The 22,928-nt window shown below is 33.8% G+C and overlaps 7 protein-coding genes across 7 annotated transcripts; 2 read left to right on the top strand and 5 right to left on the bottom strand.

Annotated features, from left to right (window-relative positions):
- Positions 1-849: 849 nt before the first annotated feature.
- On the bottom strand, positions 850-3,055 carry BX664DRAFT_385956 (uncharacterized protein). The gene is made up of 2 exons (XM_051549290.1): positions 2,302-3,055; positions 850-2,147 (listed from the first exon to the last, which is right to left on the bottom strand). Exons 1-2 carry the CDS (start codon positions 3,024-3,026, stop codon positions 872-874), a joined length of 2,001 nt encoding a protein of 666 aa, XP_051400316.1. The 5' UTR covers positions 3,027-3,055; the 3' UTR covers positions 850-871.
- A 2,208-nt stretch (positions 3,056-5,263) lies between these two features.
- On the bottom strand, positions 5,264-7,546 carry BX664DRAFT_333090 (VTC domain-containing protein). Its single transcript, XM_051545458.1, has 3 exons — positions 7,449-7,546; positions 5,520-7,317; positions 5,264-5,449 (listed from the first exon to the last, which is right to left on the bottom strand). Exons 2-3 carry the CDS (start codon positions 7,298-7,300, stop codon positions 5,296-5,298), a joined length of 1,935 nt encoding a protein of 644 aa, XP_051400315.1. The 5' UTR covers positions 7,301-7,317; positions 7,449-7,546; the 3' UTR covers positions 5,264-5,295.
- A 349-nt stretch (positions 7,547-7,895) lies between these two features.
- BX664DRAFT_333089 (uncharacterized protein) lies at positions 7,896-9,696 on the bottom strand. The gene has a single exon (XM_051545457.1). The coding sequence runs from the start codon at positions 9,543-9,545 to the stop codon at positions 7,959-7,961; it is 1,587 nt and encodes a 528-aa protein (XP_051400314.1). The 5' UTR covers positions 9,546-9,696; the 3' UTR covers positions 7,896-7,958.
- Positions 9,697-11,628: 1,932 nt separating this feature from the next.
- BX664DRAFT_385954 (uncharacterized protein) lies at positions 11,629-13,673 on the top strand. The gene is made up of 4 exons (XM_051549289.1): positions 11,629-12,315; positions 12,420-12,468; positions 12,534-12,898; positions 12,977-13,673. The coding sequence occupies exons 1-4, from the start codon at positions 11,769-11,771 to the stop codon at positions 13,357-13,359; spliced, it is 1,344 nt and encodes a 447-aa protein (XP_051400313.1). The 5' UTR covers positions 11,629-11,768; the 3' UTR covers positions 13,360-13,673.
- A 28-nt stretch (positions 13,674-13,701) lies between these two features.
- BX664DRAFT_379341 (eukaryotic membrane protein family-domain-containing protein) lies at positions 13,702-16,342 on the bottom strand. Its single transcript, XM_051548853.1, has 7 exons — positions 15,795-16,342; positions 15,568-15,713; positions 15,005-15,510; positions 14,544-14,938; positions 14,202-14,485; positions 14,010-14,145; positions 13,702-13,935 (listed from the first exon to the last, which is right to left on the bottom strand). The coding sequence occupies exons 1-7, from the start codon at positions 16,323-16,325 to the stop codon at positions 13,810-13,812; spliced, it is 2,124 nt and encodes a 707-aa protein (XP_051400312.1). The 5' UTR covers positions 16,326-16,342; the 3' UTR covers positions 13,702-13,809.
- Positions 16,343-16,550: 208 nt separating this feature from the next.
- BX664DRAFT_333082 (ribonuclease H-like domain-containing protein) lies at positions 16,551-18,307 on the top strand. The gene is made up of 4 exons (XM_051545456.1): positions 16,551-17,519; positions 17,585-17,940; positions 18,013-18,045; positions 18,123-18,307. The coding sequence occupies exons 1-4, from the start codon at positions 17,018-17,020 to the stop codon at positions 18,288-18,290; spliced, it is 1,059 nt and encodes a 352-aa protein (XP_051400311.1). The 5' UTR covers positions 16,551-17,017; the 3' UTR covers positions 18,291-18,307.
- Positions 18,308-18,332: 25 nt separating this feature from the next.
- On the bottom strand, positions 18,333-22,927 carry BX664DRAFT_359017 (uncharacterized protein). Its single transcript, XM_051548066.1, has 9 exons — positions 22,471-22,927; positions 22,240-22,397; positions 21,388-22,161; positions 21,129-21,294; positions 20,856-21,054; positions 18,999-20,792; positions 18,796-18,931; positions 18,644-18,723; positions 18,333-18,578 (listed from the first exon to the last, which is right to left on the bottom strand). Exons 1-9 carry the CDS (start codon positions 22,610-22,612, stop codon positions 18,473-18,475), a joined length of 3,555 nt encoding a protein of 1,184 aa, XP_051400310.1. The 5' UTR covers positions 22,613-22,927; the 3' UTR covers positions 18,333-18,472.
- Position 22,928: the final 1 nt, after the last annotated feature.

The following is a 22,928-nucleotide window of genomic DNA, read 5'->3' as shown; positions in this document are numbered from 1 at the left end:
AAACCAATGATATTTTATTTCTTTACTAGATTTGACATCAATTTTTATGGTGATACAAAGAGAGGAGTTGCATGGTACAACCTCAGCTGGTTTGCCATACTTAGGCTCTGGTAAGACATCACGCCTCCTTCCTTTTTTGTCTTTTATTCTCCAAAGTTTTATTGAGCTTTACCAAACTCACTCTTTCTCTTTTTCCAAGCCTCAAAAGTATCCATTCCCTTTTGATATGAACTCTTTTTGAATGTGTAACGAACAATGAATAAATTTCAAAAAAAATCCCGTAGAATGAAACTTTACTAATACTTTCTTGGCAATCAAAATAACAAAAAAAAAAAAAAAACAAAAACGAATAAGCTAAGCCGATATCAACGATCAAAACAAATTGATCATCTTTTTTTTTTTTTTTTTTTTCATTTCCAGTTCCTGGTACCTTCTTTTTTTTTTTTTTTTAATTGATGATATATATAGTATATCATAAAACTCAATAATAATAATAATAATAATAGAAACAATCGAAAAAAAAAGTCATCAGTTTATTATAATAAAACCTGTCATCAAAAAAGTAAAGAAAACCATTACCAATAAAAGACTCCATTCCCGACTTTCTATTAAAATAATATCCCACTGTGTTTATATTTGGGAGTAGAAATAATCAATCAAAATATAGATCAGCATAAACAGCTATCATCATTGAAATACTTTTTATTTTATACATATCATCATCATAGGATTATTATGAAACCAAACCATGAAACCAAATAATAATAATAATAATAAAAAAAAGAGAGATTTTATTAATAACAATAATAAACAAAGATCGTCAAAGGTAACTAAGTATAGATAACATCCGTTCAAAAAAAAAAAAAAAAGATCAATGAGAGGGAGTCGTCAAACGTAAACCAAGATTGATCAACATAGCCAATATCAATAAGAAACAGAGAACTGCAGGTCCATACATATCATCAAAACGATACCGATTGGAAGAAGTCACCAATTGCCAAGCTCGACATTCATATTTCGCCAATGCATATAACGCCATAATGATGGTAAGAATGATAAATAGACCCCCACATATACGAGATACATTGTCGTCCGATCCACCAAAGTTAATCATATTGAGACTAACTGTCAACAATAATGCACAAAACTGCATCCATGATAAAAATGTCCGTTCGTTGGCGAAAAATACCTTTGGTTCCACTTTGATCTTTTTCCATTTTTTTGCCGTGGTCACATGTTTGTCTAATATGTTTTTTTCCTTTTCATCATTGTTATCGATAGTCATCACCATGTGAGAATACCAAGGTGGTAACGTGCCATGTAATAAAGGTTGTAAAGTGGTTGATCGTGATAATCCAAAATCGTTGTTCTTTGCAGGTGACCCATGACTATCTTCATTGTCGTGTTGCCAGGTAGTGTCAAAGGAGCTGAGCCACCAGGGTAAAAGTGGAATGAATTCCCGGTACAAACAAGATACGCCATGTACGTACAAGGAAAATCTTGGCACAGGATGGATCCATGAGGCGCCGTTAATCAATGTCATCAACCAGTCGGGTAAAACGTTAGGGGCTGCATCCGGGCCGAATTTACCGTTGTCATCACTGTTCTTTTCTTGGCATTTTTGTTGACATTGTACTACCACCGTAAGCACAGAGAACCCAGGCGAGGAGGATCTATGGTTGTTGCTTTGTTCAACGTTCATGGTTATTTTTGTATCGATATGTAAAAACACCTTGTTGCTGTCATTAACACCATTCTTAAAACTTGCTTCATAGGTTGTCCGTTGTACCATACACTTGATTCTTGGTTGCCATTTTTGTTGCTGAATTCTTTGTTGAATCTGTTGATATATACTATCATCTTTGCCGTTCGTCATGCCGAGTTTCGATGGTAATGGTGGTGGTTGTTTCTTCTTCTTTCGTGGTTCTACTATTAATGCCATGGTGGAGCTATTGTTGTTGTTGTAAAAATCTTGATCCAATATATCATCTTCATTTTGCAAATCCTTGTTTTGTTGTTGTTGTTGTTGGAATAGCGCGCCTACTGTGGATCTTGGTAGAGACAATTGATGTAAAACTTTTGAATGACTCTCTTGAACTGCTACATGATTCACTTGTACTTGACTATCAGAAGTTCCTGATCCTTTCCTGAAGATAATAAATAGAATAATAGAACCAGAAAGTATAACAAAAAAAAAAAAAAAAAAAGAGAGAGAAAGAAACAAAAAAAGGTATCATTAACGAAATATAAAACTCAGCGGTTGATCCCCTTTTTTTTTTTTTTTTTTTTTTAAATGTTTACCATGAGATATGTATGGAATCAGATGTAAGAAAAGGTGCTGACAATTGTTGATGATAGACATCCCATTGAGGATTATCAAGATAAACGATAGAAAATGGATGATGATCGATTAAAGAGGAATAAAATAAAAGAATCGCCTTCAATTCAAATACGTGATTAGGATGGAGCCAGTAAGAATACGAGTGATAACATGAGGTGTTTTCGTTGGGTAGAGGAGGTAATCCTTTAGTTTTTATCCGCTTTGACTTTTTCTTTCCTTGATGACCACTAGTGCACACTTCTTTCAATGAGGCCAATCGCATCAAAAGTGGATCCAATTTGTCATGGTACTGATTCAAAATGATAAGCCAATCCGGGATCTGAGCCCCTGTTTTTCCAACGTCATTATTAGTCTGATGTTTGGCAAGACTTTTCGCAAGCTTTTGAAAACCGATGATGGATAAGTAGATGTAACGTTCCAATTCGTGAGTATCGTATAGAGGGTAGAGTAGATCATCTAATAAAAGGCTGGATGAAGATTTTTCTAGCAAGATAAGTTGTTGATTCAATTTGTCCAACTGATGTAAACTAAAATGACGTATTTTATCAAATTCTACTTGTAACCATTGATCTACTTTATCATGATTGTTTTTCTCCTTGATTATCTCTTTGATCCTATCATATTGAAGATATTCTGTACGCCATGGAGGAAATTGTTGTTGGAAAAGAAACGTGCCGAATTTCATACCATAAAAAAAAAAAAAATAAAGTAAAAGGAAAAAGAAATCAAGTTCCTTATTTTTTAATCTCCATCATCCCCTTCTCCCCCTCTCTTTTTATATTTCTTATCAATAATACTCGATGTCAATTAATAATGACATTCAAGGAGAAAAATGTAAAATGTAACATGGATCAATGGTTAATAATAACACAGCTTACATGTGGGCCCTGATGATGGGTTTGATTGGGTAAAGAGCCCTATTGCAGATCATAAAACGTTACTTGCATATCTCACCTGATCGTTGTACATGTGTACCAGTTCCTCTTTGCTGATATCATCTTTAATGATTTTTTGATCATCACACATACCCATCACCCTAACGTCATGATCCCCTTAAAAAAAAAATGAAAGACTTGTTTGTTATTCATTGCTTTTTCTTTAAATATATATAAAAGGAAACTTCCACTCGTTAAATATGGCGTAATAAAATATTTCATCTGGAAATGTTTGTATAGAGGTTATGAATGGACGAAAGATAGATGATGATAGGATAATAGCAGATGACAATGTAATAAACAAATAGTAAAGAAAAAAAAATAAGATTTTATTTAAATGAGAATGTAAAGTTAAAAATATAATATATAACTAAACTACTGAAAAAAAAAAATAATTGCTATGATAAAGGGTTGAATAACAGACATATTTTTTTTTTTTTTGGCTTACTATCCTTTGTCCAATCGTATAACCAATTAATCCTATTCTATATCCTATCTATCTAGTGTATTTTCACATAAAGAGTCACAAACCAAAAATAGATTAGCTCTTGGTATGAGAATGAAAGAGACTAAAAAGAAAAAAAAAGGAAAAAAGAAAGAGTAAGTATACTGTAAGTCTAGACGTATGTATGCCTAGAAAGAATGAACTTTTAGTTTATAATGTAGATTAGTAGAGTATCATTATGTACAATGACAACTTACATGTTTAAAGGATCATTGGTCAAAAGAAAAAAAAAAAGGGAAAGAAAAAGTAAAAGAAAGGAAAAGCAGAAAAAAAAAGTCAGTGCTAGCTTTTTCTTAATTTGTCAGAACTTTTTTTTTTTGATCCACTTTTTTTACCTTAAAGATATCGGAATTTGAATGCATACCAATTTATGACTTATGTTTGCATAAAAGTTGAATAATGATATTGGTAAAGACGTGATAAAGAGAATGATGATTGTAAGAATAATAATAAAGTTTATTGAAGAAGACTAAAAAAACGGTTATACAATGCTTGATCGTTCTCAGATTGGAGTCTCACTAAAGATCTACCGCCAATTTTACAGTTGAACGCGACGTTTTTAATAGTAAATAATGCATTAATATAAAAAAAAGAGAAGCCATAGATGATATGATTGGAGATTTAAAATGGATTTGAAGTTTTTCTTTTTAGCATGAGATCAACTGTCAAATGACCTTTTTCTGCGAATTTCTACCCATTATTGACAAGCTGCCTATTTAATCCACTAACAAAAGAAGTAATCATAGATAATATACACAACTTTTATTAATGTTGTTTACAATGTATAATAATAGATTTAAGCTTAAAAATGGGATTCGAAAAATGATTAGAGTTATTTAAGGCTGTGGATTCTTTTTTTTTTTTTTTTTTTGGACTTTACAGCTAAAAATTTGAAACTCCTCAGCCAAATTTTGGCTGTAAAAATGAATTGTCGAGGGGTCATCAGGCAATTTTTTGGGAAAATCAATGAAATCTTTTTGTCATTGAACATTAGGTATTAAGCGATAAAATGGTATTAAATAGTATCAGAGTGCTTTTTTGAGAGAGAATCCAATGATGAGAATTTTATTGGATGATGATGATTATTGGATGTGAGATGATGATATTTGCTTTTCATTTTTTATTTCTATAATTTGGGATTGTTACTAAGATAAGTGAAAGAGAATGATTTCATCTATGTTGGTTGCGATGATGATTGCTTTAGAGCAAGAAATGAATGGGATGAACAAAAAAAAAATGATTTCTCCAAAACCTATCCAGTCAGATTAGGCTATAAAAATCCATTATCCAGGGGTACTAAAAAAAAAAAACCGTAAAATGAGTCCAGTTGCACTAATGAAATACTTTTTTTTTTTATATAAGCATTCAACAGGTAATTTTTGTTTTTAATGAATGAATAAAGTAAACCCATCATCATCAATACATCTGTTAAATAAACAAACAAAAAGAAAAAAAAATGTTAAGATTTATATATTTCCCATTATTTCAACACTCTTTTTTTTTTTTTTATTGAATTAAAAAATAGGTGATCGAAGATAAAGATTGATCATCATAGCTAATACTAAAAAGAAACATAATATACTAGGCCCAATTTTATCATCATAACGTAATACATATCGTCTTGTTCGAAGTTGCCACGATCGGTATTGAAACCGCCCTAATGCATAACTATCCAAAAAAAAAATATATATATTAATCTACAATCAATCTCATATTTTCTATCTAATCATCAACTTACCATGCCAGTAAACATGTTATAAAAAGAAATATAGCCCCCATCCATCTTGATATCAAATCACCCCGATTGAATAAACTAAGGGCCACTGTCAATAACATGGCACAAAATTGTAACCAAGAGATAAAGGTTCGTTCATTGGCGAAATAAGTTTTAGGTTCAGTGATCCTGTTGTTGCTGTTGTTGCCTTTGTTGTACATCATCATACCATCTACGTTACGAAAAAAGGATTGTGCTATTGGTGTTGAAGGATTCGTCAAAAGGGGAATCGAGACATGTGGTGTCGTGTCTAAAAGAGTCGGTCGATGTCCATTGATCAAAGGTCGATCACTTTCTGATCTTGATAATCCTACTTGATTAAATGGTAATTTTCTAATGTCGTTTTCCATGATCGACATCCAGTAAGGAGAAGGAAGGACCAGGTTGCAATATAGTTGTTTAATGGCGTGAGCAAATACGGAGAAGCGAGGAATGGCGTATACTAAATGACTGGCTACGAGTTGTGATAACCAAAGAGGAATCGATTGTTTGCCTGTGTGTCGTAGAGAGAGTATTCCATAGGGAAATCGATGATTATCAGATTGTTCCATCCTTCGTACGTTCGTTTTATTACATCCATCAAAAGGTCGATTAAAAGTGATATTGTTGTCCACCTGTATCTGTAGACATGTTCCATCTGGATATTGTTCGTAAAAGATGCTTCGTTGACAAGTTGTATGGCATATTGGAGCAAGATGCTGTTGGTGGATCATTTGCTGCATGGATTCAACATGGGAAAACTTGTGCTGTTCGTCCAATACGTGCTGCCATCGACTGAGAAAGGAATTCACCGGTATATTGTCCACAATACATTGATGTTTGATCGTTTCTCTCTGTTGGTGGTCGATATCGTCCTTTTGATAACTTGACATATACATTTTGGAAGAATCTTGTCCATACCACTGGCATTGTAACATCGTGTCGCATCTTTCTATTGTTTGAGATATGGAATCTTCATCGTTGCAAAGGGAAACGGTATTCTTATACAGGCTAAAGTTGGCATTGTCGAAATACACAGTGGATACAGCATGATCTATAGGATGTTTTGATGTTTTTTGGACGTTGACTGATGTTGAAGAGGTATTCGAGGTTGGTAGCATGGGGAGGTGGAATAAACAAATGGCTTTGACTTCGTTGATATTGTCTGGATGGATCCAAAAAGTAGTACATTGTTGCTGTCGTTCACCTTTGAGTATCGTTCTGTTTGCATCGTAATTGGGTTCCTCTAGTTTCAATGGTTGTTTTTGTCGGCACTCTTCATAAAGATGACAAAGTCGAGTCATATTATTGTCTAGTTGTTGCATGTAAGAGTTGAGACGAGATTTGTCGACCATAAAACTAAAACGAGATCGCATCAAGAATGTAGTATATCGATCATGTTTCTTCACCATCTTGTCAAAAGCCAATTTATTTACGTAAAGGAATTGATTCGTGTCGTGTAGATCAAATATCAAAGACATGACTTGAGTTGTAAGAGGAAGGTTTGCTGATCTATCTTGTTGTATGTGTTGACGAGCTTGTTCTTCGAATTGTTGTATCTGTTTCCCTATATATTCCATTTGCTGTTGTAAAAAACGACATACTTTTGATAAATCTGCTGCCATTAATTTTTCAAAGGTCAGTTCGTCTTGGCTAGACCAATGGTCGCTTTTTTGTTTGAGGAATTGCTTGAGAGAACCGTAGGCCATATAATAGTCTCGCCATGGTGGATGTATCCTTGCTTGTAATTGTTGTTCGTACTTCATACAAGCAGTCTTTCGTACTATATATACAAAAAAAATGGGAGTAAAATAGATAGAAGAGAATAAAGGATTCATTAGTATGAACGGAACTTTATGTTTGCTTATTTAGTAACCTAGTTGACTTTGCTACATCATATATATTTCCTATTACCTTGGAATAGTAAAAGAGTAGTAATAAAAAAGATATCATTGCTATTTTTTCCATTTTGATTTCGTTTGTTTAAAGAAAGAAAGAATGATAAAAAAAAAAAAAAAAAAAAAGGAGAGAGAGAAAAGAAAAAAAAAAAAGCAGGGAAAAAGGAACAAGAAAAAGTAACCAGTTTAGTAATGGTTAAAACCGACGGCGTTTGAATGATCCAACATTCAACTCTCTATCCATCTAAAATAAATATTAATGTTTAGAATAAAAAGACTAGTTCATTTGCACAGCAAACTGAACTAAACCTTTCAAGTATCTTTATTGTGTAAAATAAATGCATATATAGTATTGTGTAAAAATATATAATATATCAAATGTATGCGTGTGAAGAGATAGGGGTTTGTAAATGATGAATAATAAAAAAAAAAAAAAGTATACATGTAATATAAAGAGAATGAAATAATAATAATAATAATAATAATAAAGGTAGAAATAAAACAAATACAGACAGAGAGAGAGAGATCAAATTTGTTGGGATTGCTTGATAGAAAGCATCATTTCATCCAATTGTTCTTCTACAGAAAGACCACGTTGTAACCGCCTATTACCTTGATCTTGTTGAGAATCCATTAGACCATTGTCTTGTTGGCATTTCCTTCTTGGTGATCGCTTGGGAATAGGAGGTGGAGCTGTTCGGGTAATATTGTTACTACCATTAGTTGAATAGGAAGACATAGGTTCCATAGGTAAAGGTTCTGGTAAATGATCCAAACTATCAGGTTCTAATCCCATCAAAGCCAAGACACTTTTTTCAATTTGTTCATGTTCTTTTTCAGCATCTTCTTCCTCTTGTTGTTGTTGTTGTTGTTCTAAATGTAGTTGCTGTTCCATCATCATCTTTTCCAGAGCCTTGGATGCAAAGAAACTTTTTCGGTTGCCTTGTTTTTTCACAATACCCCATACTACAGATCCATCACTCATCTCGCGAAGTTCCAGCCCTTCGAGACGAGATTGACTATCATTGTTGTTGTTGTTGTTGTTGTTGTGGTAATAATCATATAGGCCGTCCATTGAATAACCTTCTTCTTGTTTTGTCAAATCGTTAGGACTGTTGTTACTTGTTTTGTTGTCCATACCGAATTCAGTAACACTTTCCAATCGCCATTTTTTCGTTTGTGCACCACCTGGGTGATTATCACTGTTGTTGTTGTTGGGATTGAGCGTTTGTTGGCGATGACCATTGGGTGATTCTTCCACTAATCGTTTACGTCGTGAGGTTTGTCGAGTCAATTTAGTTGCAGTGGCATATTCAACTGTTGAACTTGTGTCATCCATCATTGTATCCTTCGAATATCGATCATCATCCGCACTGCTTGCATTTCTAAACTTGGGTGGTGGCACTGGTGGCATATGTCCTTCTTTCATAAAGTCCAGAGCATCAGGTTGAACATAGATAATTGTACGTCGTACCACCTTGTTACGTTCCTTTGTATCAGTTATTGTTGTTGTATCATCGGTTTCATTTTGTACATTGGTAATTTTGGTCGATTTGACAGGGGATCGACGAGAACGTGCTTTTGCCAACAAGTTGGATAATAATCGGACACCTCCTTTGGTTGAAGTAGCAGTGTGTGTGACATGGACGGTTGAATCATCTACACCTTCAATCATGGTAGGATCTAATTCTTGAGAGGAAGCTGAAGCTGTCTTTTCCTTCTTGTTGGACATCTTTTCCTTTTTGGTAGATACATCGTGTTGAATGACTGCCATGGCTGCCGGAGACATGGATGCACTCTCCGTTGATAAAAGTGATTCCTCCTGCTGCTGTTGTTGCTGCTCTTGTTGTTGTTGTTGTTGTTGATGATGATGTTGTCGATGACCCACAGTGCTAAGATTTCGCATTAATCCACGAATAGTACCACCACCAGAACCAGACACACGTGATGATCGACTTGCTTGACGTAAACTACCAAAGAGTCGTAACTTAGGCTTCTTTTCTTCTACCTGAGGTGTCATCTTTGTTGTTTCCATGGGAGATGGTTGAGTTTGTCGACGGGCTTGATCTCGAAGCATATCAACGCTGACTGATTTTCGAGGTTGAGGAGGCATCAATGATTGTTTCTTTGGTTGTTTGCGACCAGATATCCATGATGGTTTTTTCTTGATGGTGATAGTTGGAGTAGTAGGAGCCAATTTTGTTGTAGCAGCAGGATGAAGATCATTGTTGTTAGTAGCAGAGGAAGAAGAAGAAGAAGAAGATAATGACGCTTCAGAAGGTGGAGTAGGTGCTCTTCTTGGTGATATAAAGGAGGAAGGATCAGAAAGAGATGGAGATAAAGGAGTCGCTTCATCAAAAGGTGTATCTAAAAAAAAAGATGCACATGGAACATTAAAGGGGAATGATAAGTAAGGGACAAGGAGACAAGTTTCATTGATTGAATTTTTTTTCTGTTACCTTTCGATGTAGAATAAGGATGATCATTCAATTTTTGCAACAAGATAGAGGGTTTCTTCAATGAATCTGATGAAATGGAGACACGAGGAACTGGACCGGCCAAATCAGATGAAGGAGTAGGTTCGATTACCAATGCTTTGGAATCATCAGTTGTTGTTGTTGTTGTCCAAGTTGATGATGGTGGCGATGATGATGCAGGTACCGAGGGTAAAGCAGGCACAGGGGGTGTTGAAGAATCATCTCGGGAATACTTTCTTGCTAATAATCGTTCCAATTCACGTTCATCTTCTTCAGTCATAATCATTCGACTTTGGCGTGTTTGTAAAACGGAAAGACGATTTTCATGTAATTGTCGAGCAAAAGATTGTAAATCAAATCGAGACATAGTTTTTTGAGATCGACGTCGGCGACTATATCGTTTCGATTTAGGTCGAGCTGGAACATCTTTCTTGTCAGTATTAGTAGCAAAATCTTTGAAAAAGAAATCTTCGTCTTGGTCAGATTCATAATCCAGTATATATTCATTATAACGATATTCTTCTTCGTCTTCTTTCATATCTTCTTCTTCTTCTTCTTCTTCTTCCAAACCAGGTGTAGAAGGAGGAGTTGAAGAAATACGAGGAGAATCCTAAATTGTAATGTATTAATATATCTTTTTTTTTTTTTTTGTTATTTTCTGTTTTCTACATTTGTTTAACTTACCACCATCATGACAGATTGATCTTCAGTATCAAATGGAGACTTGGGAAGTGCTTTGTCTAATAGATTGAGATCGCTAGTAATAGGAGTAATAGCGGTCGTTTCCACCATTGTACAAAAAAAAAAAAGAGTTGTTTGACAAGAAGGAAAAGAAATAAATAAAAAAAAAGAAAAAAGAAAAAAAATAATATAAATAATAGAAAAGAAAAAAACGAGCTAACAAAAAAGAAAGGTGGGACAACCCTATTAATTAACTGTTGTATATACAACTCAGCCAATCACGAACCGGATGTTCCAGTGTCAAGATTTACATTTTCTGAATGTTCATTGGTCAATCAATAATCACTCCTTTTCAAAGGGGGAAAAAGGGAAATGGGAATTGAAAAAAAATAAAAGAAAATAAAAAATAAAAATAAAAAAATAAAAAAATAAAAAAAAAAAAGAAAAATAATAGTGAAAGAAGGAGACAAAAGGGAAAAAAAGTTAATCTAATCATATACAACAATTAAAAATTTGTTAAACATGTGTAACTAAAAAAGTGAGAACCCATTGTCAGGGGCAGGATCCATATTGTAATTTTTTTGATGGATGGCGGAGTAAGAACTGTTGATGAACCAATCCATCGTAATTTGTCTCACAAAAGTTTCAATAAGTGAATCCTTCATGAAAATAAGAAGAGATCCAATGAAAACAAAAGATGTCTGTGCGTCATTATCACTTGTTCATCATTTATATCATGTGAACTTTTTATTATAATATTTATATATTATATTATATTATATTATATTATAAAGAGAAAGGGAGATAAGAAATGGACAATGAAATGATGATGAAATATAAGGATTTGATATGAAATTAACTCATGTGAATAAAAAGGTCCCAGTACTTTTATTGACACGTGTCCTATTTGACATATATCAAAAAGAAAAGAAAAGAAATATATCTTCTTTAGATATATATATTGAATGACTATCACATTTTATTTGATGATCTGTTGACAATAGTAGTTCAACATCTAAATTTGAACCCGCGGAGTTAGTTTTTTTTTCACATGCTTTGACTTCAACAGATAGATAAAAAAAGAGCTTAATTTTCTTTTTTGGCATCCCTTTCCTTCCGCTCTCCACTTTTTTTTATTCTTTTATTTTTTTTCTAGTTTTCTTCTTTTATTATTTACAATGCCATTACTTGGATCAAAGAATAAGAAAAAGACAAGTCCTGGAACTCTTAGACCTTCTAGTTCAGCTACTACTACTTCAACTACTTCAACTAACAATAAAACTAATAATAACACAACTATATACCCTCATCAATCCAATTTACTATCAAGACTACCTATAAATGCATCTACTCCTACAGTATATCATCAACATCAATATAATACCAACTTATCTAATCGTACTACACCTTCTTTATCTGACTATTCACAACAACAACAACAACAATTGATATCTCCTTTTGACAGTCCGACACCCACCCCCAGTACTTCTTGGACTTCGGAAATGAGTGCTTTTGTAGATAAACTTCGGGATGATGCCGCTGCTATGGTGGCTTCCAATAAATATCAACCTCAACAACCTACACAAACTCCTTTAGATAGAAAAAGTGTTTCTCAAGGTATGAAATTAGTCGCTATTGCTGCTGACGAATATGAAGATGGAAATGATGCTGTGGCCTTGGATATCTATCTTTCTGGCATTGATAAAATATTGATGGCTTTACCAAGTAAGTCTTTTCTTAGTTCTCTTTTTACTGTATGTTTTTGTTTTGTTTTTTTTTTCTTATGGTTTTATTTGTTATTTATCCTCCTTCTTTTTTTTTTATCTTAGACAAAACTGATCCTAGAACAAAGATAGCATTAAGGGAAAAATTAATAAGGTAAATGAAATCATTTATCAATAAATAGATTATATTATATCACTCATTATTATTATTATTATTAGTGTGGAAGAACGTGTAGGGATTTTGAATCTTGCCATTCAATACAAAAGATTGCCCAATATTCAATCTAATGATCATGATGATAGCAATCAATACCTGGATAACAATGATGATACTATCATGATATCTGGACATACAGGTGCAACTACAACAACTACAAAAACATCTGTATTTTCATCCATCTCAACTACTATCAGCACTATCAGTTCGATTGGATCTACAACTGTACAAGCATGGGAAGAAAACAATGCATCGATGCAACTTTTAGATCAGCAGGATCCTATCCACCGATTTAAACGATTTGGACGATTTGTGATCAATACGAGTGTATGTCTTGCTATTATGGTGAAACGATCTCCCGTGCCTGGTAAAAAAAAAAAAAAAAGATGAGATATTATTTGATCTAATTTTTTTCTTTTTTTTTTTTTTTAAAAAAAAAACAAAGACCTCATTGGTTTGATATGTAGTTATCTTGTCCATGTTCTCTCTTATTTAGATCATCAATATCAAGTTCGACAAAAAATGCAATCGGTTGGAATAGAATGTATAAAGTTGTTATTGGCGGCGGATGAACATTATCATTTACATGAACTTGCTTCGGAAACCTTATACATGTTGATCGCTGCTAGTCTTAAGGCCGCTGTGGCGTTCAAGGAAAGTCCTAGTTACCGTCATCCGACATCTTCTCCGGCTTCTTCTTCTCCTTCTTCTGATTCTTCATCGGATGGCAAAGATATCAGTCAAATTGAATATCAAGATTCTCCTTCTCCTCCTCCTCCTTCTACCTCTGGGTCTAGATTACCATGGATTCTTTCTGGTTGGTATTAACTTTATCATTTTCTTTATCTTTTAGATACAATTATATTATATTACTTTTATATATATAGTTCTCTTTTTTTTTCCTTACCCCCTTTTTCCCCATTTGTATACTTCTCCTTTCCCTCACTCCTTTTTATGCATCATCACATCTTGTTTTGATGACCCCACTTTAGTTTACTTTATTGAATGTATTAGTGCATGATTGATATACCTACTTGAATAAATAAAAAAAAATGAAAAAAATGGTACATACAATTTAGGATGATGTTTGATTTGTCAATGATGTTGTTTGTCATCTAAGTCCAAAAAAAGAATGACTCTAGTTCTCACGATCATAAAAAAAAAACAAACTTTTGTTGTTGGTTGATAACAGAATAATAAATTGTTTATTTTGGTTGGGGTAAAAAAAAAAAGTGCTATTCTATTTGTTTGTTTGTGTAAAGATGTCCTATTTTGGGGTTAAGGGATTCTACTTCTCACCATGGAAAACCGATCTACATTTTCCAAAGTATACTTTATAGGCGCTTTTCCCATCACATTATCGGTTGGATCATTCACATATTTCTTCAATTGTTGTTGATATTCCTTTCAAAAAAAAAAAAAAAAAGAGTTAGCCACTGAGCAAATTATCTTCTTTTTTTGCGTGTGTGTGGTATTACCGTTTCTGGTTGATTCATTTCCCGCATTTCTTTCTCTTTTTGTTCATCCAATTTTTCACGTTCTTCCATACTAGTATATCGTTTATAAGCATATCCAAGTAAGTTCATTCCCACAAGTACCTTCAAAGCCAGTAATCTATCAAATAAAAAATGTTAAATTTGATAATATTATTATTATTATTGATGACTTACATGATAGCAATGATGAAAACTAATAAAGTCCAAGTAAGAATTCGTACAGTTTTGTCCAACCCTCTTTCCAACCAACCACATCGGACCATGGATAATACCACCAATTGGATCCTTGCTGGTAATAAACGACTCACAGTGCCTTGATGATCCATCAAATAATTTAATAATCCATTGGTAACCATTGACGCCACAGATGAAGGCGCATTCCCATTGGAAGTATCATCACCACCATGATGGCTTGACATAAAGATCATGGGTAAAAGTTGTTGCATCATTCGTATCGCCTAAAATAATAATAGGAATATGAATATCCTGTTTTTTTTTTCTTTTTTTTTGTATTACCATACATGCCAAAGGAAGGGATGGAAATCCAATACGTCGAGATACTACAGGTGATTGATCGATGAAAGCATTCTTTTTCCCAGCAGTGAGACGTCCAGGACTTCCAACAACAAGATCTTTACATAATACATCAATATATTTACTATAAATCGAAGGCCGAATTTGATTGAATTTAGTGATAAATGCATGCTTGATCCAGTCCACCATCAATTCTGAAGCAATCACCATAACCACTGGTGTCATCAATGTATTAAGTGAGGTCGTTGCTGGTAATTTGAAAAGAGGTACAAATGTTGATGGTAAGATAGAGGATGGTGATGAATCAGATAGTTCAATCACATTTCGAAGTGTGATGATCACCAAATAAGCACTTTGTTGAAATCGTTCCACAATATCTAAATATATATATATATATATATGAGTAAAGGATAATAATCTTTTTCAATTTTTTTTTTTTTTACCACTACAACTAAGTTGGAATAAATTTTCCCTTTCGAATTTTTTGAATACAGATTGTTTGATTTCGACAAATTGATTGGAAATGAGTAAGGTCAAGAGAGCATTGGAATAAAAGTTGATAGCAACATTCAAAGTAATCATTTGAAAAAATAGAACGGAAGTATGAATCAACATATAACCACAAGCCATGAAGAATAAAGTGATAGGTTTCAATTGTCGTTTGGCATAACTTGTCGCACTACCCACACCAGTACCTATATCAGGAGATGGATTGGAACCTAAAGTTGATTTTGAGAAGAGTGCATCCAGAATATCCACACCAACAGAACAACATAGTTTATCACAAACTTCCAAAACATTGAGTACCACATACAATTTCAACACGGCTTGACCACGAATAGAATGATATAATCGAGAGGGATCCAAATAAGACATCATCACACAAGTAATCACAATCAATAAACCTTTCAATAAATCACATTTTTGAGATGGTCGTAATCGCATGTATCTAATGAAATATATGATTAAATGATACTTGATTATCTCCTTATATTTATTTTTTTACCTTCCGCCATTTTGTGTTGTGAGGATTTTGATGTTTGCATAAATGTACAAAAGGTAATGATAAAAGGCCAAAGCAAATCGTAATGGTAATATGGTGAATGTATATAAAAATGAATCCAAACATACGACATAACCAAATCCCATCAACTATTCAAAAAAAAAAAAAAAAAAGATTAGAACTTCATAACATATGATCAAAACCATATTTTTTCCTTAATTTTCTGTTACCTTTTCAAGTGATCCTGGCACAGCCAAAAAGTTGGTCACTCGTTCACGTTTGATTTCTTGAGTAGTATCAAAGTCAGCTACAGTCAATTCATCCCGAAGATAATCCCAAAATGACAGGGATGTCCAATTGATACGAGTTGTTGATGTAGAATCTTGTATTAAAGGAGATAATGGTGGTGAAGATAGTGGATCAGGCAATGAAGACTTTGTAGGATTGTTGGATTGTGTATAAAAATGTTGTTGTAATGGAGAAGGAGTATGATGGTCGGTATAATCAATAGTAGGTGATGACGGAACTGATGAGTTATTAGGTACAGTTTGATCAGTAGAATGATCCCATAAAGAAGAAGAATGAGGAGTCCCTTGCGACTTGCGAGATTGGTGTTGTTGCCTTTTTTTCTTTTTGCTGTGTGACGAAGGTCTGGTAGGTGAACTATCTAAAAGTTGGAAACTGTTTGGACTTTGAATCAAGGTTGAAGGTACAGAGGATGACCTTACAGGTTTCGTAGATTTTATTTTTTCATAGTTCATGAGTTGTATATATACAGAAAAAAAAAAAAAAAAAAAAGAAAGAAAGAAAACCAGAAAAAAAAATGAAAAAAAGAAAAAAAAAATGAAAAAAATGAGTGCACAGACTGGGGAGATTTTTTTTTTTTTTGTTTCCTCCAATAGCGATAGTCCACTCATGCTTTTTTTTTTCTTTTTCTTTTTCTTTTTTTTTTTTTCATTCTCCTTGGTTTTATCATTCTTTTTTTTTTTTTTTTTTTATCATGTTACCATCTTTGGGTTTATTTAAAGATATTCCTTGCCCTGCTTTACCACATTGTCATCGTCCTTCTTGTGTTTTTTCTCACCAATCTACTTCACTTACTACGAAACGATACCAAACTGAATCTACCTCCCATCTCAATACCAATACAGCGAAACGACAACGCTATGAACCACAGCAGTCTACCATTCAAACTAAAATATCCAACAAAAATAGTAGCAGCAATAGTCGCGATCTTCCACAATTAAAAAAAACCCAGACAACAAAGGTTAGATTACCATCATTTTACTTTATTCGGTTCTCATATTGCTCTTTTATATAGATCGCAGGTCCACCGACGATTCAAGCTGATATCTCATCACACACAGCACTCAAGATTAGACAAACCATTGCCAACAAGTTGTATGAACAGTACAGTCGCGTGTATCCGGCAAAAGTGCATGGACCATCGGCAATGCATCGGACACAACAACAGGAACGATTCATTCTAGATAAAACCACCAATACCTCGGGATACAAACAACAAGCCATGTCTCTACTTATGCAACTCAAAAAGCAAGATCCTATTTCGGAACAAGAGACATCATTGGAAAATAACGACAAAAAAGAATTCAATTTTGATTTCTCCACTTTGGTTCTTTCTGATGAACAGTTGGATATCATGCAATACCCTCGACCCACTTTATTATTATCCAACACAACATTAAAACAACAACAACAACAACAACAACAACAACAACAACAACAACAACAACAACAACAACGGAAATGTGATCGATGTAAAAACCTCTTTATCGTCAGGGCCATTCTCGATAATCAGGATGTCAAGGCATGTGCATATCATTATGGTCGATTACGCGTGTCTCAAAGTTTTGGAGAAAAGCAACGGACTTATTCATGTTGTGGAGATCCTTTGGGTTCAACAGGATGTGAAAAAGGACCTCATGTTTTTAAAGGTAAGATCAAACTTAAATGTTATATATGTTTACTCATTCTTTTTTTTTTTCAAAAAAAAAAAAAGAGGAAGATATAGAAAAATTACATGCAAGTATTCCATTTATCAACACAAAAGATATCAACAATAATAACAAGGAAAAGGCAAAACTATTAGCATTGGATTGTGAAATGGGATATACAACATTAGGTATGGAACTGATCCGATTGACGGTGATCAATGAAAATCATGACAAAGTATTGGATGAATTAGTCTTACCATCACATATGGTGATTGATCTGAATACTCGATATAGCGGAATCAGTACGTTGGCAGGTGTCAAACATAACTTGGAATCCATACGGCAAGCTTTATTTGATAGGATGGATCAACATACAATCTTACTTGGACATGGATTGGAAAATGATTTAAAGGCTTTACGGGTAATTAAAAAAAAAATAGAGGATAGGAATAATAAGAGTAGGGATCTCTTATCATCTTGTTTAACATTTTAGATTATCCACGACAAGGTGATTGATACTGCTGCCGTAAGTACTATTATTATTATTATTTTATTTGGATGAAATGATTCAATTTATATATATATATATATTCTTCTATATAGCTCTATCCTCATCCACATGGACTTCCTTATCGTTATGGGCTCAGGGTACTGGCCACCAAATATCTTTCCAAATTCATTCAAGATAGTTCGGAAGGACATGATCCAGAGGAAGATGCAGGCACTTGTTTAGATTTACTATATCACTACATCAAACAAAAACATCAATAAACAGTCTATTTTTCTATACTGTCGTTTTATTAGATTTGTTTTATTCTTTTGAGTTTTTTTTTTTTGGGGGGATATCAAAATAAGTAGGAATAAAGATGAATCATATTAGTAATAATAATAATAAAGATAGGGGTATCATGACTAACAAATGAGTAAAAAAGAAAAAAAAAAGATATGAGGCATCAGACTTTTCCATTGTCTATATAATCCTTGAATTGGAAATCAGGGTCAAGTGCACAAAAAGGATGATTCAGTAATTCCAGAGCTGTTGGCCTATGATTAGGATCACTACATAAAAAAAAAAAAAGGGGGAGTCAGAAACAGTTTATCATCCAAACAAAGGTTGAAATTACATTGTAAAACATTTTTTCAAAAAATCTTTGGCTACTTCGGAAGCGTGTTCTGGTAAATCTGGAGCATTATGATGACCCAACTAGATTCAAAAAAAAAAAAAAAAGATGAGTATTAAAAATATGTTTTCATATTCAAATCGTTTATCATTTACATTGTAAAGAGCAGCAATTTGATTAAAAGTCATCCATGGTCGTTGACCAGTAAACATTTCAATGACAGTACAACCCAAACTCCATATATCTACCTTGGCACTATAAGGTTCATTTTTTACGACTTCGGGAGCCATCCTAATCATCCAACAAAAAAAAAAAAAAATTAAATAAAGTCAAAAATAGATCATTTGATTCATCTTACCAATAGACAGAACCACGTAATGACATTCTTGAATTTTGATCATAAACTTCATCATAATCATTCTTCTTGGACAACCCAAAATCAGATATTTTGCATACTCCATCCGCTTCGACCAGAATATTGGCACACTTGATATCACGATGCAAGATATGACGAGAATGTAAATAGGCCAGACCTTGACAGACTTGACGTGTGAAATGACGTACCAAAGGTTCATCAAATGCCCCATGGAGAGCCAATCGACTTGCAATATTGCCACCAGAGATATATTCCAAAAAGATATTGATCACCGCCTCTTGTTCATCTACACCGTAGCCAAGGTATTGTACAATATATTCATGGTCCAAATCACGTAGCATGGCAATTTCATGATACAGAGCTTTCACCATGTCATTTTGATGCACATCCAGTCGGTCAGACTTGGTTCGTGGGATCTCGACTTGCTTTACTGCGATCACTTCGCCAGACACTACATTGAATGCTAGATACACGCGTCCAAAAGAACCTTTTCCAATCAGCTTGCCTCGAATCCATTGGATATCGTTTTCTTGATTATTGTTTTGATTGGGTATTGTTGTCGCTGTTGTTGTATTTTGATTACTATGTGACATACTGATATGTTCTGTCGCGGATGGTAAGCGCGCTCGTCTTTCAGGTTTGACTTCTACCACACGTTGTCCCCATAACTTTGTGCTTTTACGTCGTAACATGGTGCTGCCATTTTTGTTGGTATTTGAGTTTGGAGTTGATGAAGAGGACGCGAAACGATAAGAAGGAAACGGCATAGCGGCTTTGTTGATATCTGTGTTGGCGGATGTTGATGATGCACGTTGATATGCTTGAGTATATTTCTTGCTTGCTTCACGAGCCACTACACGAATGGATTTTGTATGTCGTCGTAAACCATAACCATGAGTACCATTGGATGATGATTGAGAAGGAGAAGATGTTGAAGATAACAGAGGTTGATGCAATGAAGAAGGAGTCAGGGTATCTTGTTGATTATTTCCAGTTGTTGTTGTTGTAGGTGAAGCAGAGGCGATCACTACCTCCTTGTCCAAGTCATGATCATCAAAATACTTTTCCATGTTTTGACAAACCACTTCTGCAGGAGGACGCTCTCCCCAAAATTGATCATCTTCAGGATATATATTACTATTGTTTTCTAATGATAATGCTGATAAAGGTGGCGATGGTGCTTTTTGTATTGGTGGAGGTGATAAAAAAGTCGGTAAGAATGTTGTCATTGGATATTGATCAAGAGGAGAGGAGCCATTCATGGGATTCGCAGAAATCGGTGTCATGGGATGAACCATATCATAAATATCCATAGAACCGTCAATAACAACAGAATTATTTTCCTTAGGAGGGATCGCCCATAAACCTGTAGATCGGTCTAGTGCCACAGTTGAACAAGAAGTTGAATCTGAACATATGGGTTGTTGCTGTTGCTGTTGTTGTTGTTGTTGTTGTTGTTGTTGTTGTTGTTGTTGTGATGAATGATGAGTTGTTGTAGTTGTCGGAGAGTAAGCTACATCGTAGTTGATTTGACTCCGTTGACTATTTTTTTGTTGACAAAATGATACTGATGAAGATTGTGATGAAGGAGGTGGCGGATCAGATAATTGGATACCAATGACTGGAGGAGTATCTAATCGTAGTCGTGACGTAGAGACTGTATGACGACACAAAGGACGTCTTCCAGTATTATTTCGTGAGGAAAGACCGTGTGATGTTGCCCGCAGAGTAGTGTTGGAGAAAAGGTCATTTGAATGGTTGCATCCATGTGATGATCTATTATTCGAAAAATCAAAATTGTTTGAATTTTCCATGCAAAAAAGAAAAAGTATGACTTACTTGTGAGGGGAAGAAGAAGAAGAGGCATCTGATGGAGAATGACCTAATTCAGGAGTAGATAATGCATGTGTTGAATTATAGTAAATAGATCCCACAGTATAATTTGAAGAAGATATAGGTGAGACCAAAATACGATTTGAAGCAGAATAATCAGCAATTGAACAAAGATACATAAGAGCTTCGTTATCCAATGGAATATCTATTATAATAAATTGTTCATCAACCATCATCATCATCATTTATTTATTTTTTTTGAGACAATGGATAACTTACTTGGATGAAGACCATTTTCATGAAAATAACAATAAGTATCACGATCCCCTGGTAATTTCATTCGTTTCAAAATATGATCTTTTAATTCGTCCACGTGTTGAATATGCTTGACATTTAGGCTATACCATGTTTCCTTATCGCCTGTGACTTGAATTCTTCGATCCGACTATTGAAAGAAAAAAAAAAAAAAAAAGAAGTCAATACAGATATACAAACAAGTTGATCGATAAAAAAAGTTGATTTTGAAATTTTTCCTTACCTTCTTTTGCGGCAAATTAGGATGGCAAGTGGATGCAGCAGGTGCAGGTGGAGAATTTTTGTTCACGGTAAGTAGAGATGCATGATTGTTGGTGAAACTTAATTGTTGTTGATTATTGTTTCCATGCCAATGAGAATAGGTTGCCCAAAATTTTGATATCTTGTCAGGTGTAGAAGAAATACGAGTAGGAATAGAAGGACGTTTTGAATCATCATTTTGTAACACATTGGCATCATAATTCATAGATGAAACTCTTGGACTGATCAAAGGAGGTGAAAGTAGACTAGATGTAGTATCAACGGTATTGAGGGAAGCAGGAGAAGTAGTTGTAATAACCAGAGATGGATGACGTCTATTATTATCGTTTGTTGTACTAGTTGTTCTTGATAAAAAAGAATTTCGAATTTTTGCGAACGCGCCTTTTGGTGAATAAGAAGATCTTGTTGGAGAATGATGTTTGCTGGATGAATTTCGAAAAGTATTTGATGAAAAATCAGTAGATGATGGTGAAATTGAAGGAGAATTGGAAGGATATAAAGAATGATGTTTTATTGTTGATTGTACAATATCAGAAGCATGTTGTCGTTGATGATCCAATATATTTTGAGAATCTGAGTAATCATATGAATTCAATTTTGAAGCACTAGAAGGAGTAGTTGGAGATTGACTTTGTAAATATCCAGAAGTTGGAGTTCCAGCAGAGGGTAAACTTGGACTTGGATTATCAGAAGATGAATTTGAAGTAAATAATTGAATATCAGTATTGATAGAGATCTAATAAAATAAATAAAATAGAAAAAAAAAAAGAAGTTTTTTAATATATATATAGATAGTTTTATTATATAGTTTTACATTTGTAGGGGGTGAATAGAGTTCGTTTGCAGAACCTAATGTTCGAATATCATTCAAAAGTCTCCGTCTTTCGGCATAAGTAGTGATTCGTCTAGGTAAGATTTGTACCAATTCAGCTAAAGTAATTCGAAAGAAGTGTTCACCATAAATGTTTTGATCTAATAATAAAAAAAAAAAGGACTTAATAAAAAAAAAAAAAAGGAAAGAAAACGCGAATTATATTTTTATTACCTTTGAATACATTAGCAATATGAGCCCAACCATTGTCAATTAACCATTGAGTCACTTTTTCTTGATTCCATTGTTCAATAAAATCATCCCCCAAAGACCTTTTTAAATCCACATCTGTTGGTTTATCGAGTTGCTTGAACATGTAGCATAGATACTTTTTATTCCTTTTTTTTTGTTACTGTTGTTGTTGATAAATAAGAAGGGAAAAGTTAAGAATAAAAATAAATAAAAAAAGAATCAATATAATACAGCGTCCATTGACGTGTAAACAAAAGGAAAAAGGGAGAGAGAAGAAAAAAGGAAAGAAAAAGAAATAAACAAGAAAGGGGGGGACAGTTTATTTATTTTGAGGAGAAAAAAAAGAAAAAGTCTTGTTATGCGTGCAAATGTTTTTTTTTGGTTGGATCAAAAACCCCACCAATTAGGGAAAGAAATAGTTACACAGTCAAGAAAAAACA

This window comes from Halteromyces radiatus, assembly GCF_025201355.1.
Source record: "Halteromyces radiatus strain CBS 162.75 chromosome Unknown BX664scaffold_4, whole genome shotgun sequence".
Taxonomy (NCBI): domain Eukaryota; kingdom Fungi; phylum Mucoromycota; class Mucoromycetes; order Mucorales; family Cunninghamellaceae; genus Halteromyces; species Halteromyces radiatus.
The sequence above is the reverse complement of the archived record's forward strand: the minus strand, read 5'-3'. Positions and strand labels throughout refer to the sequence as shown.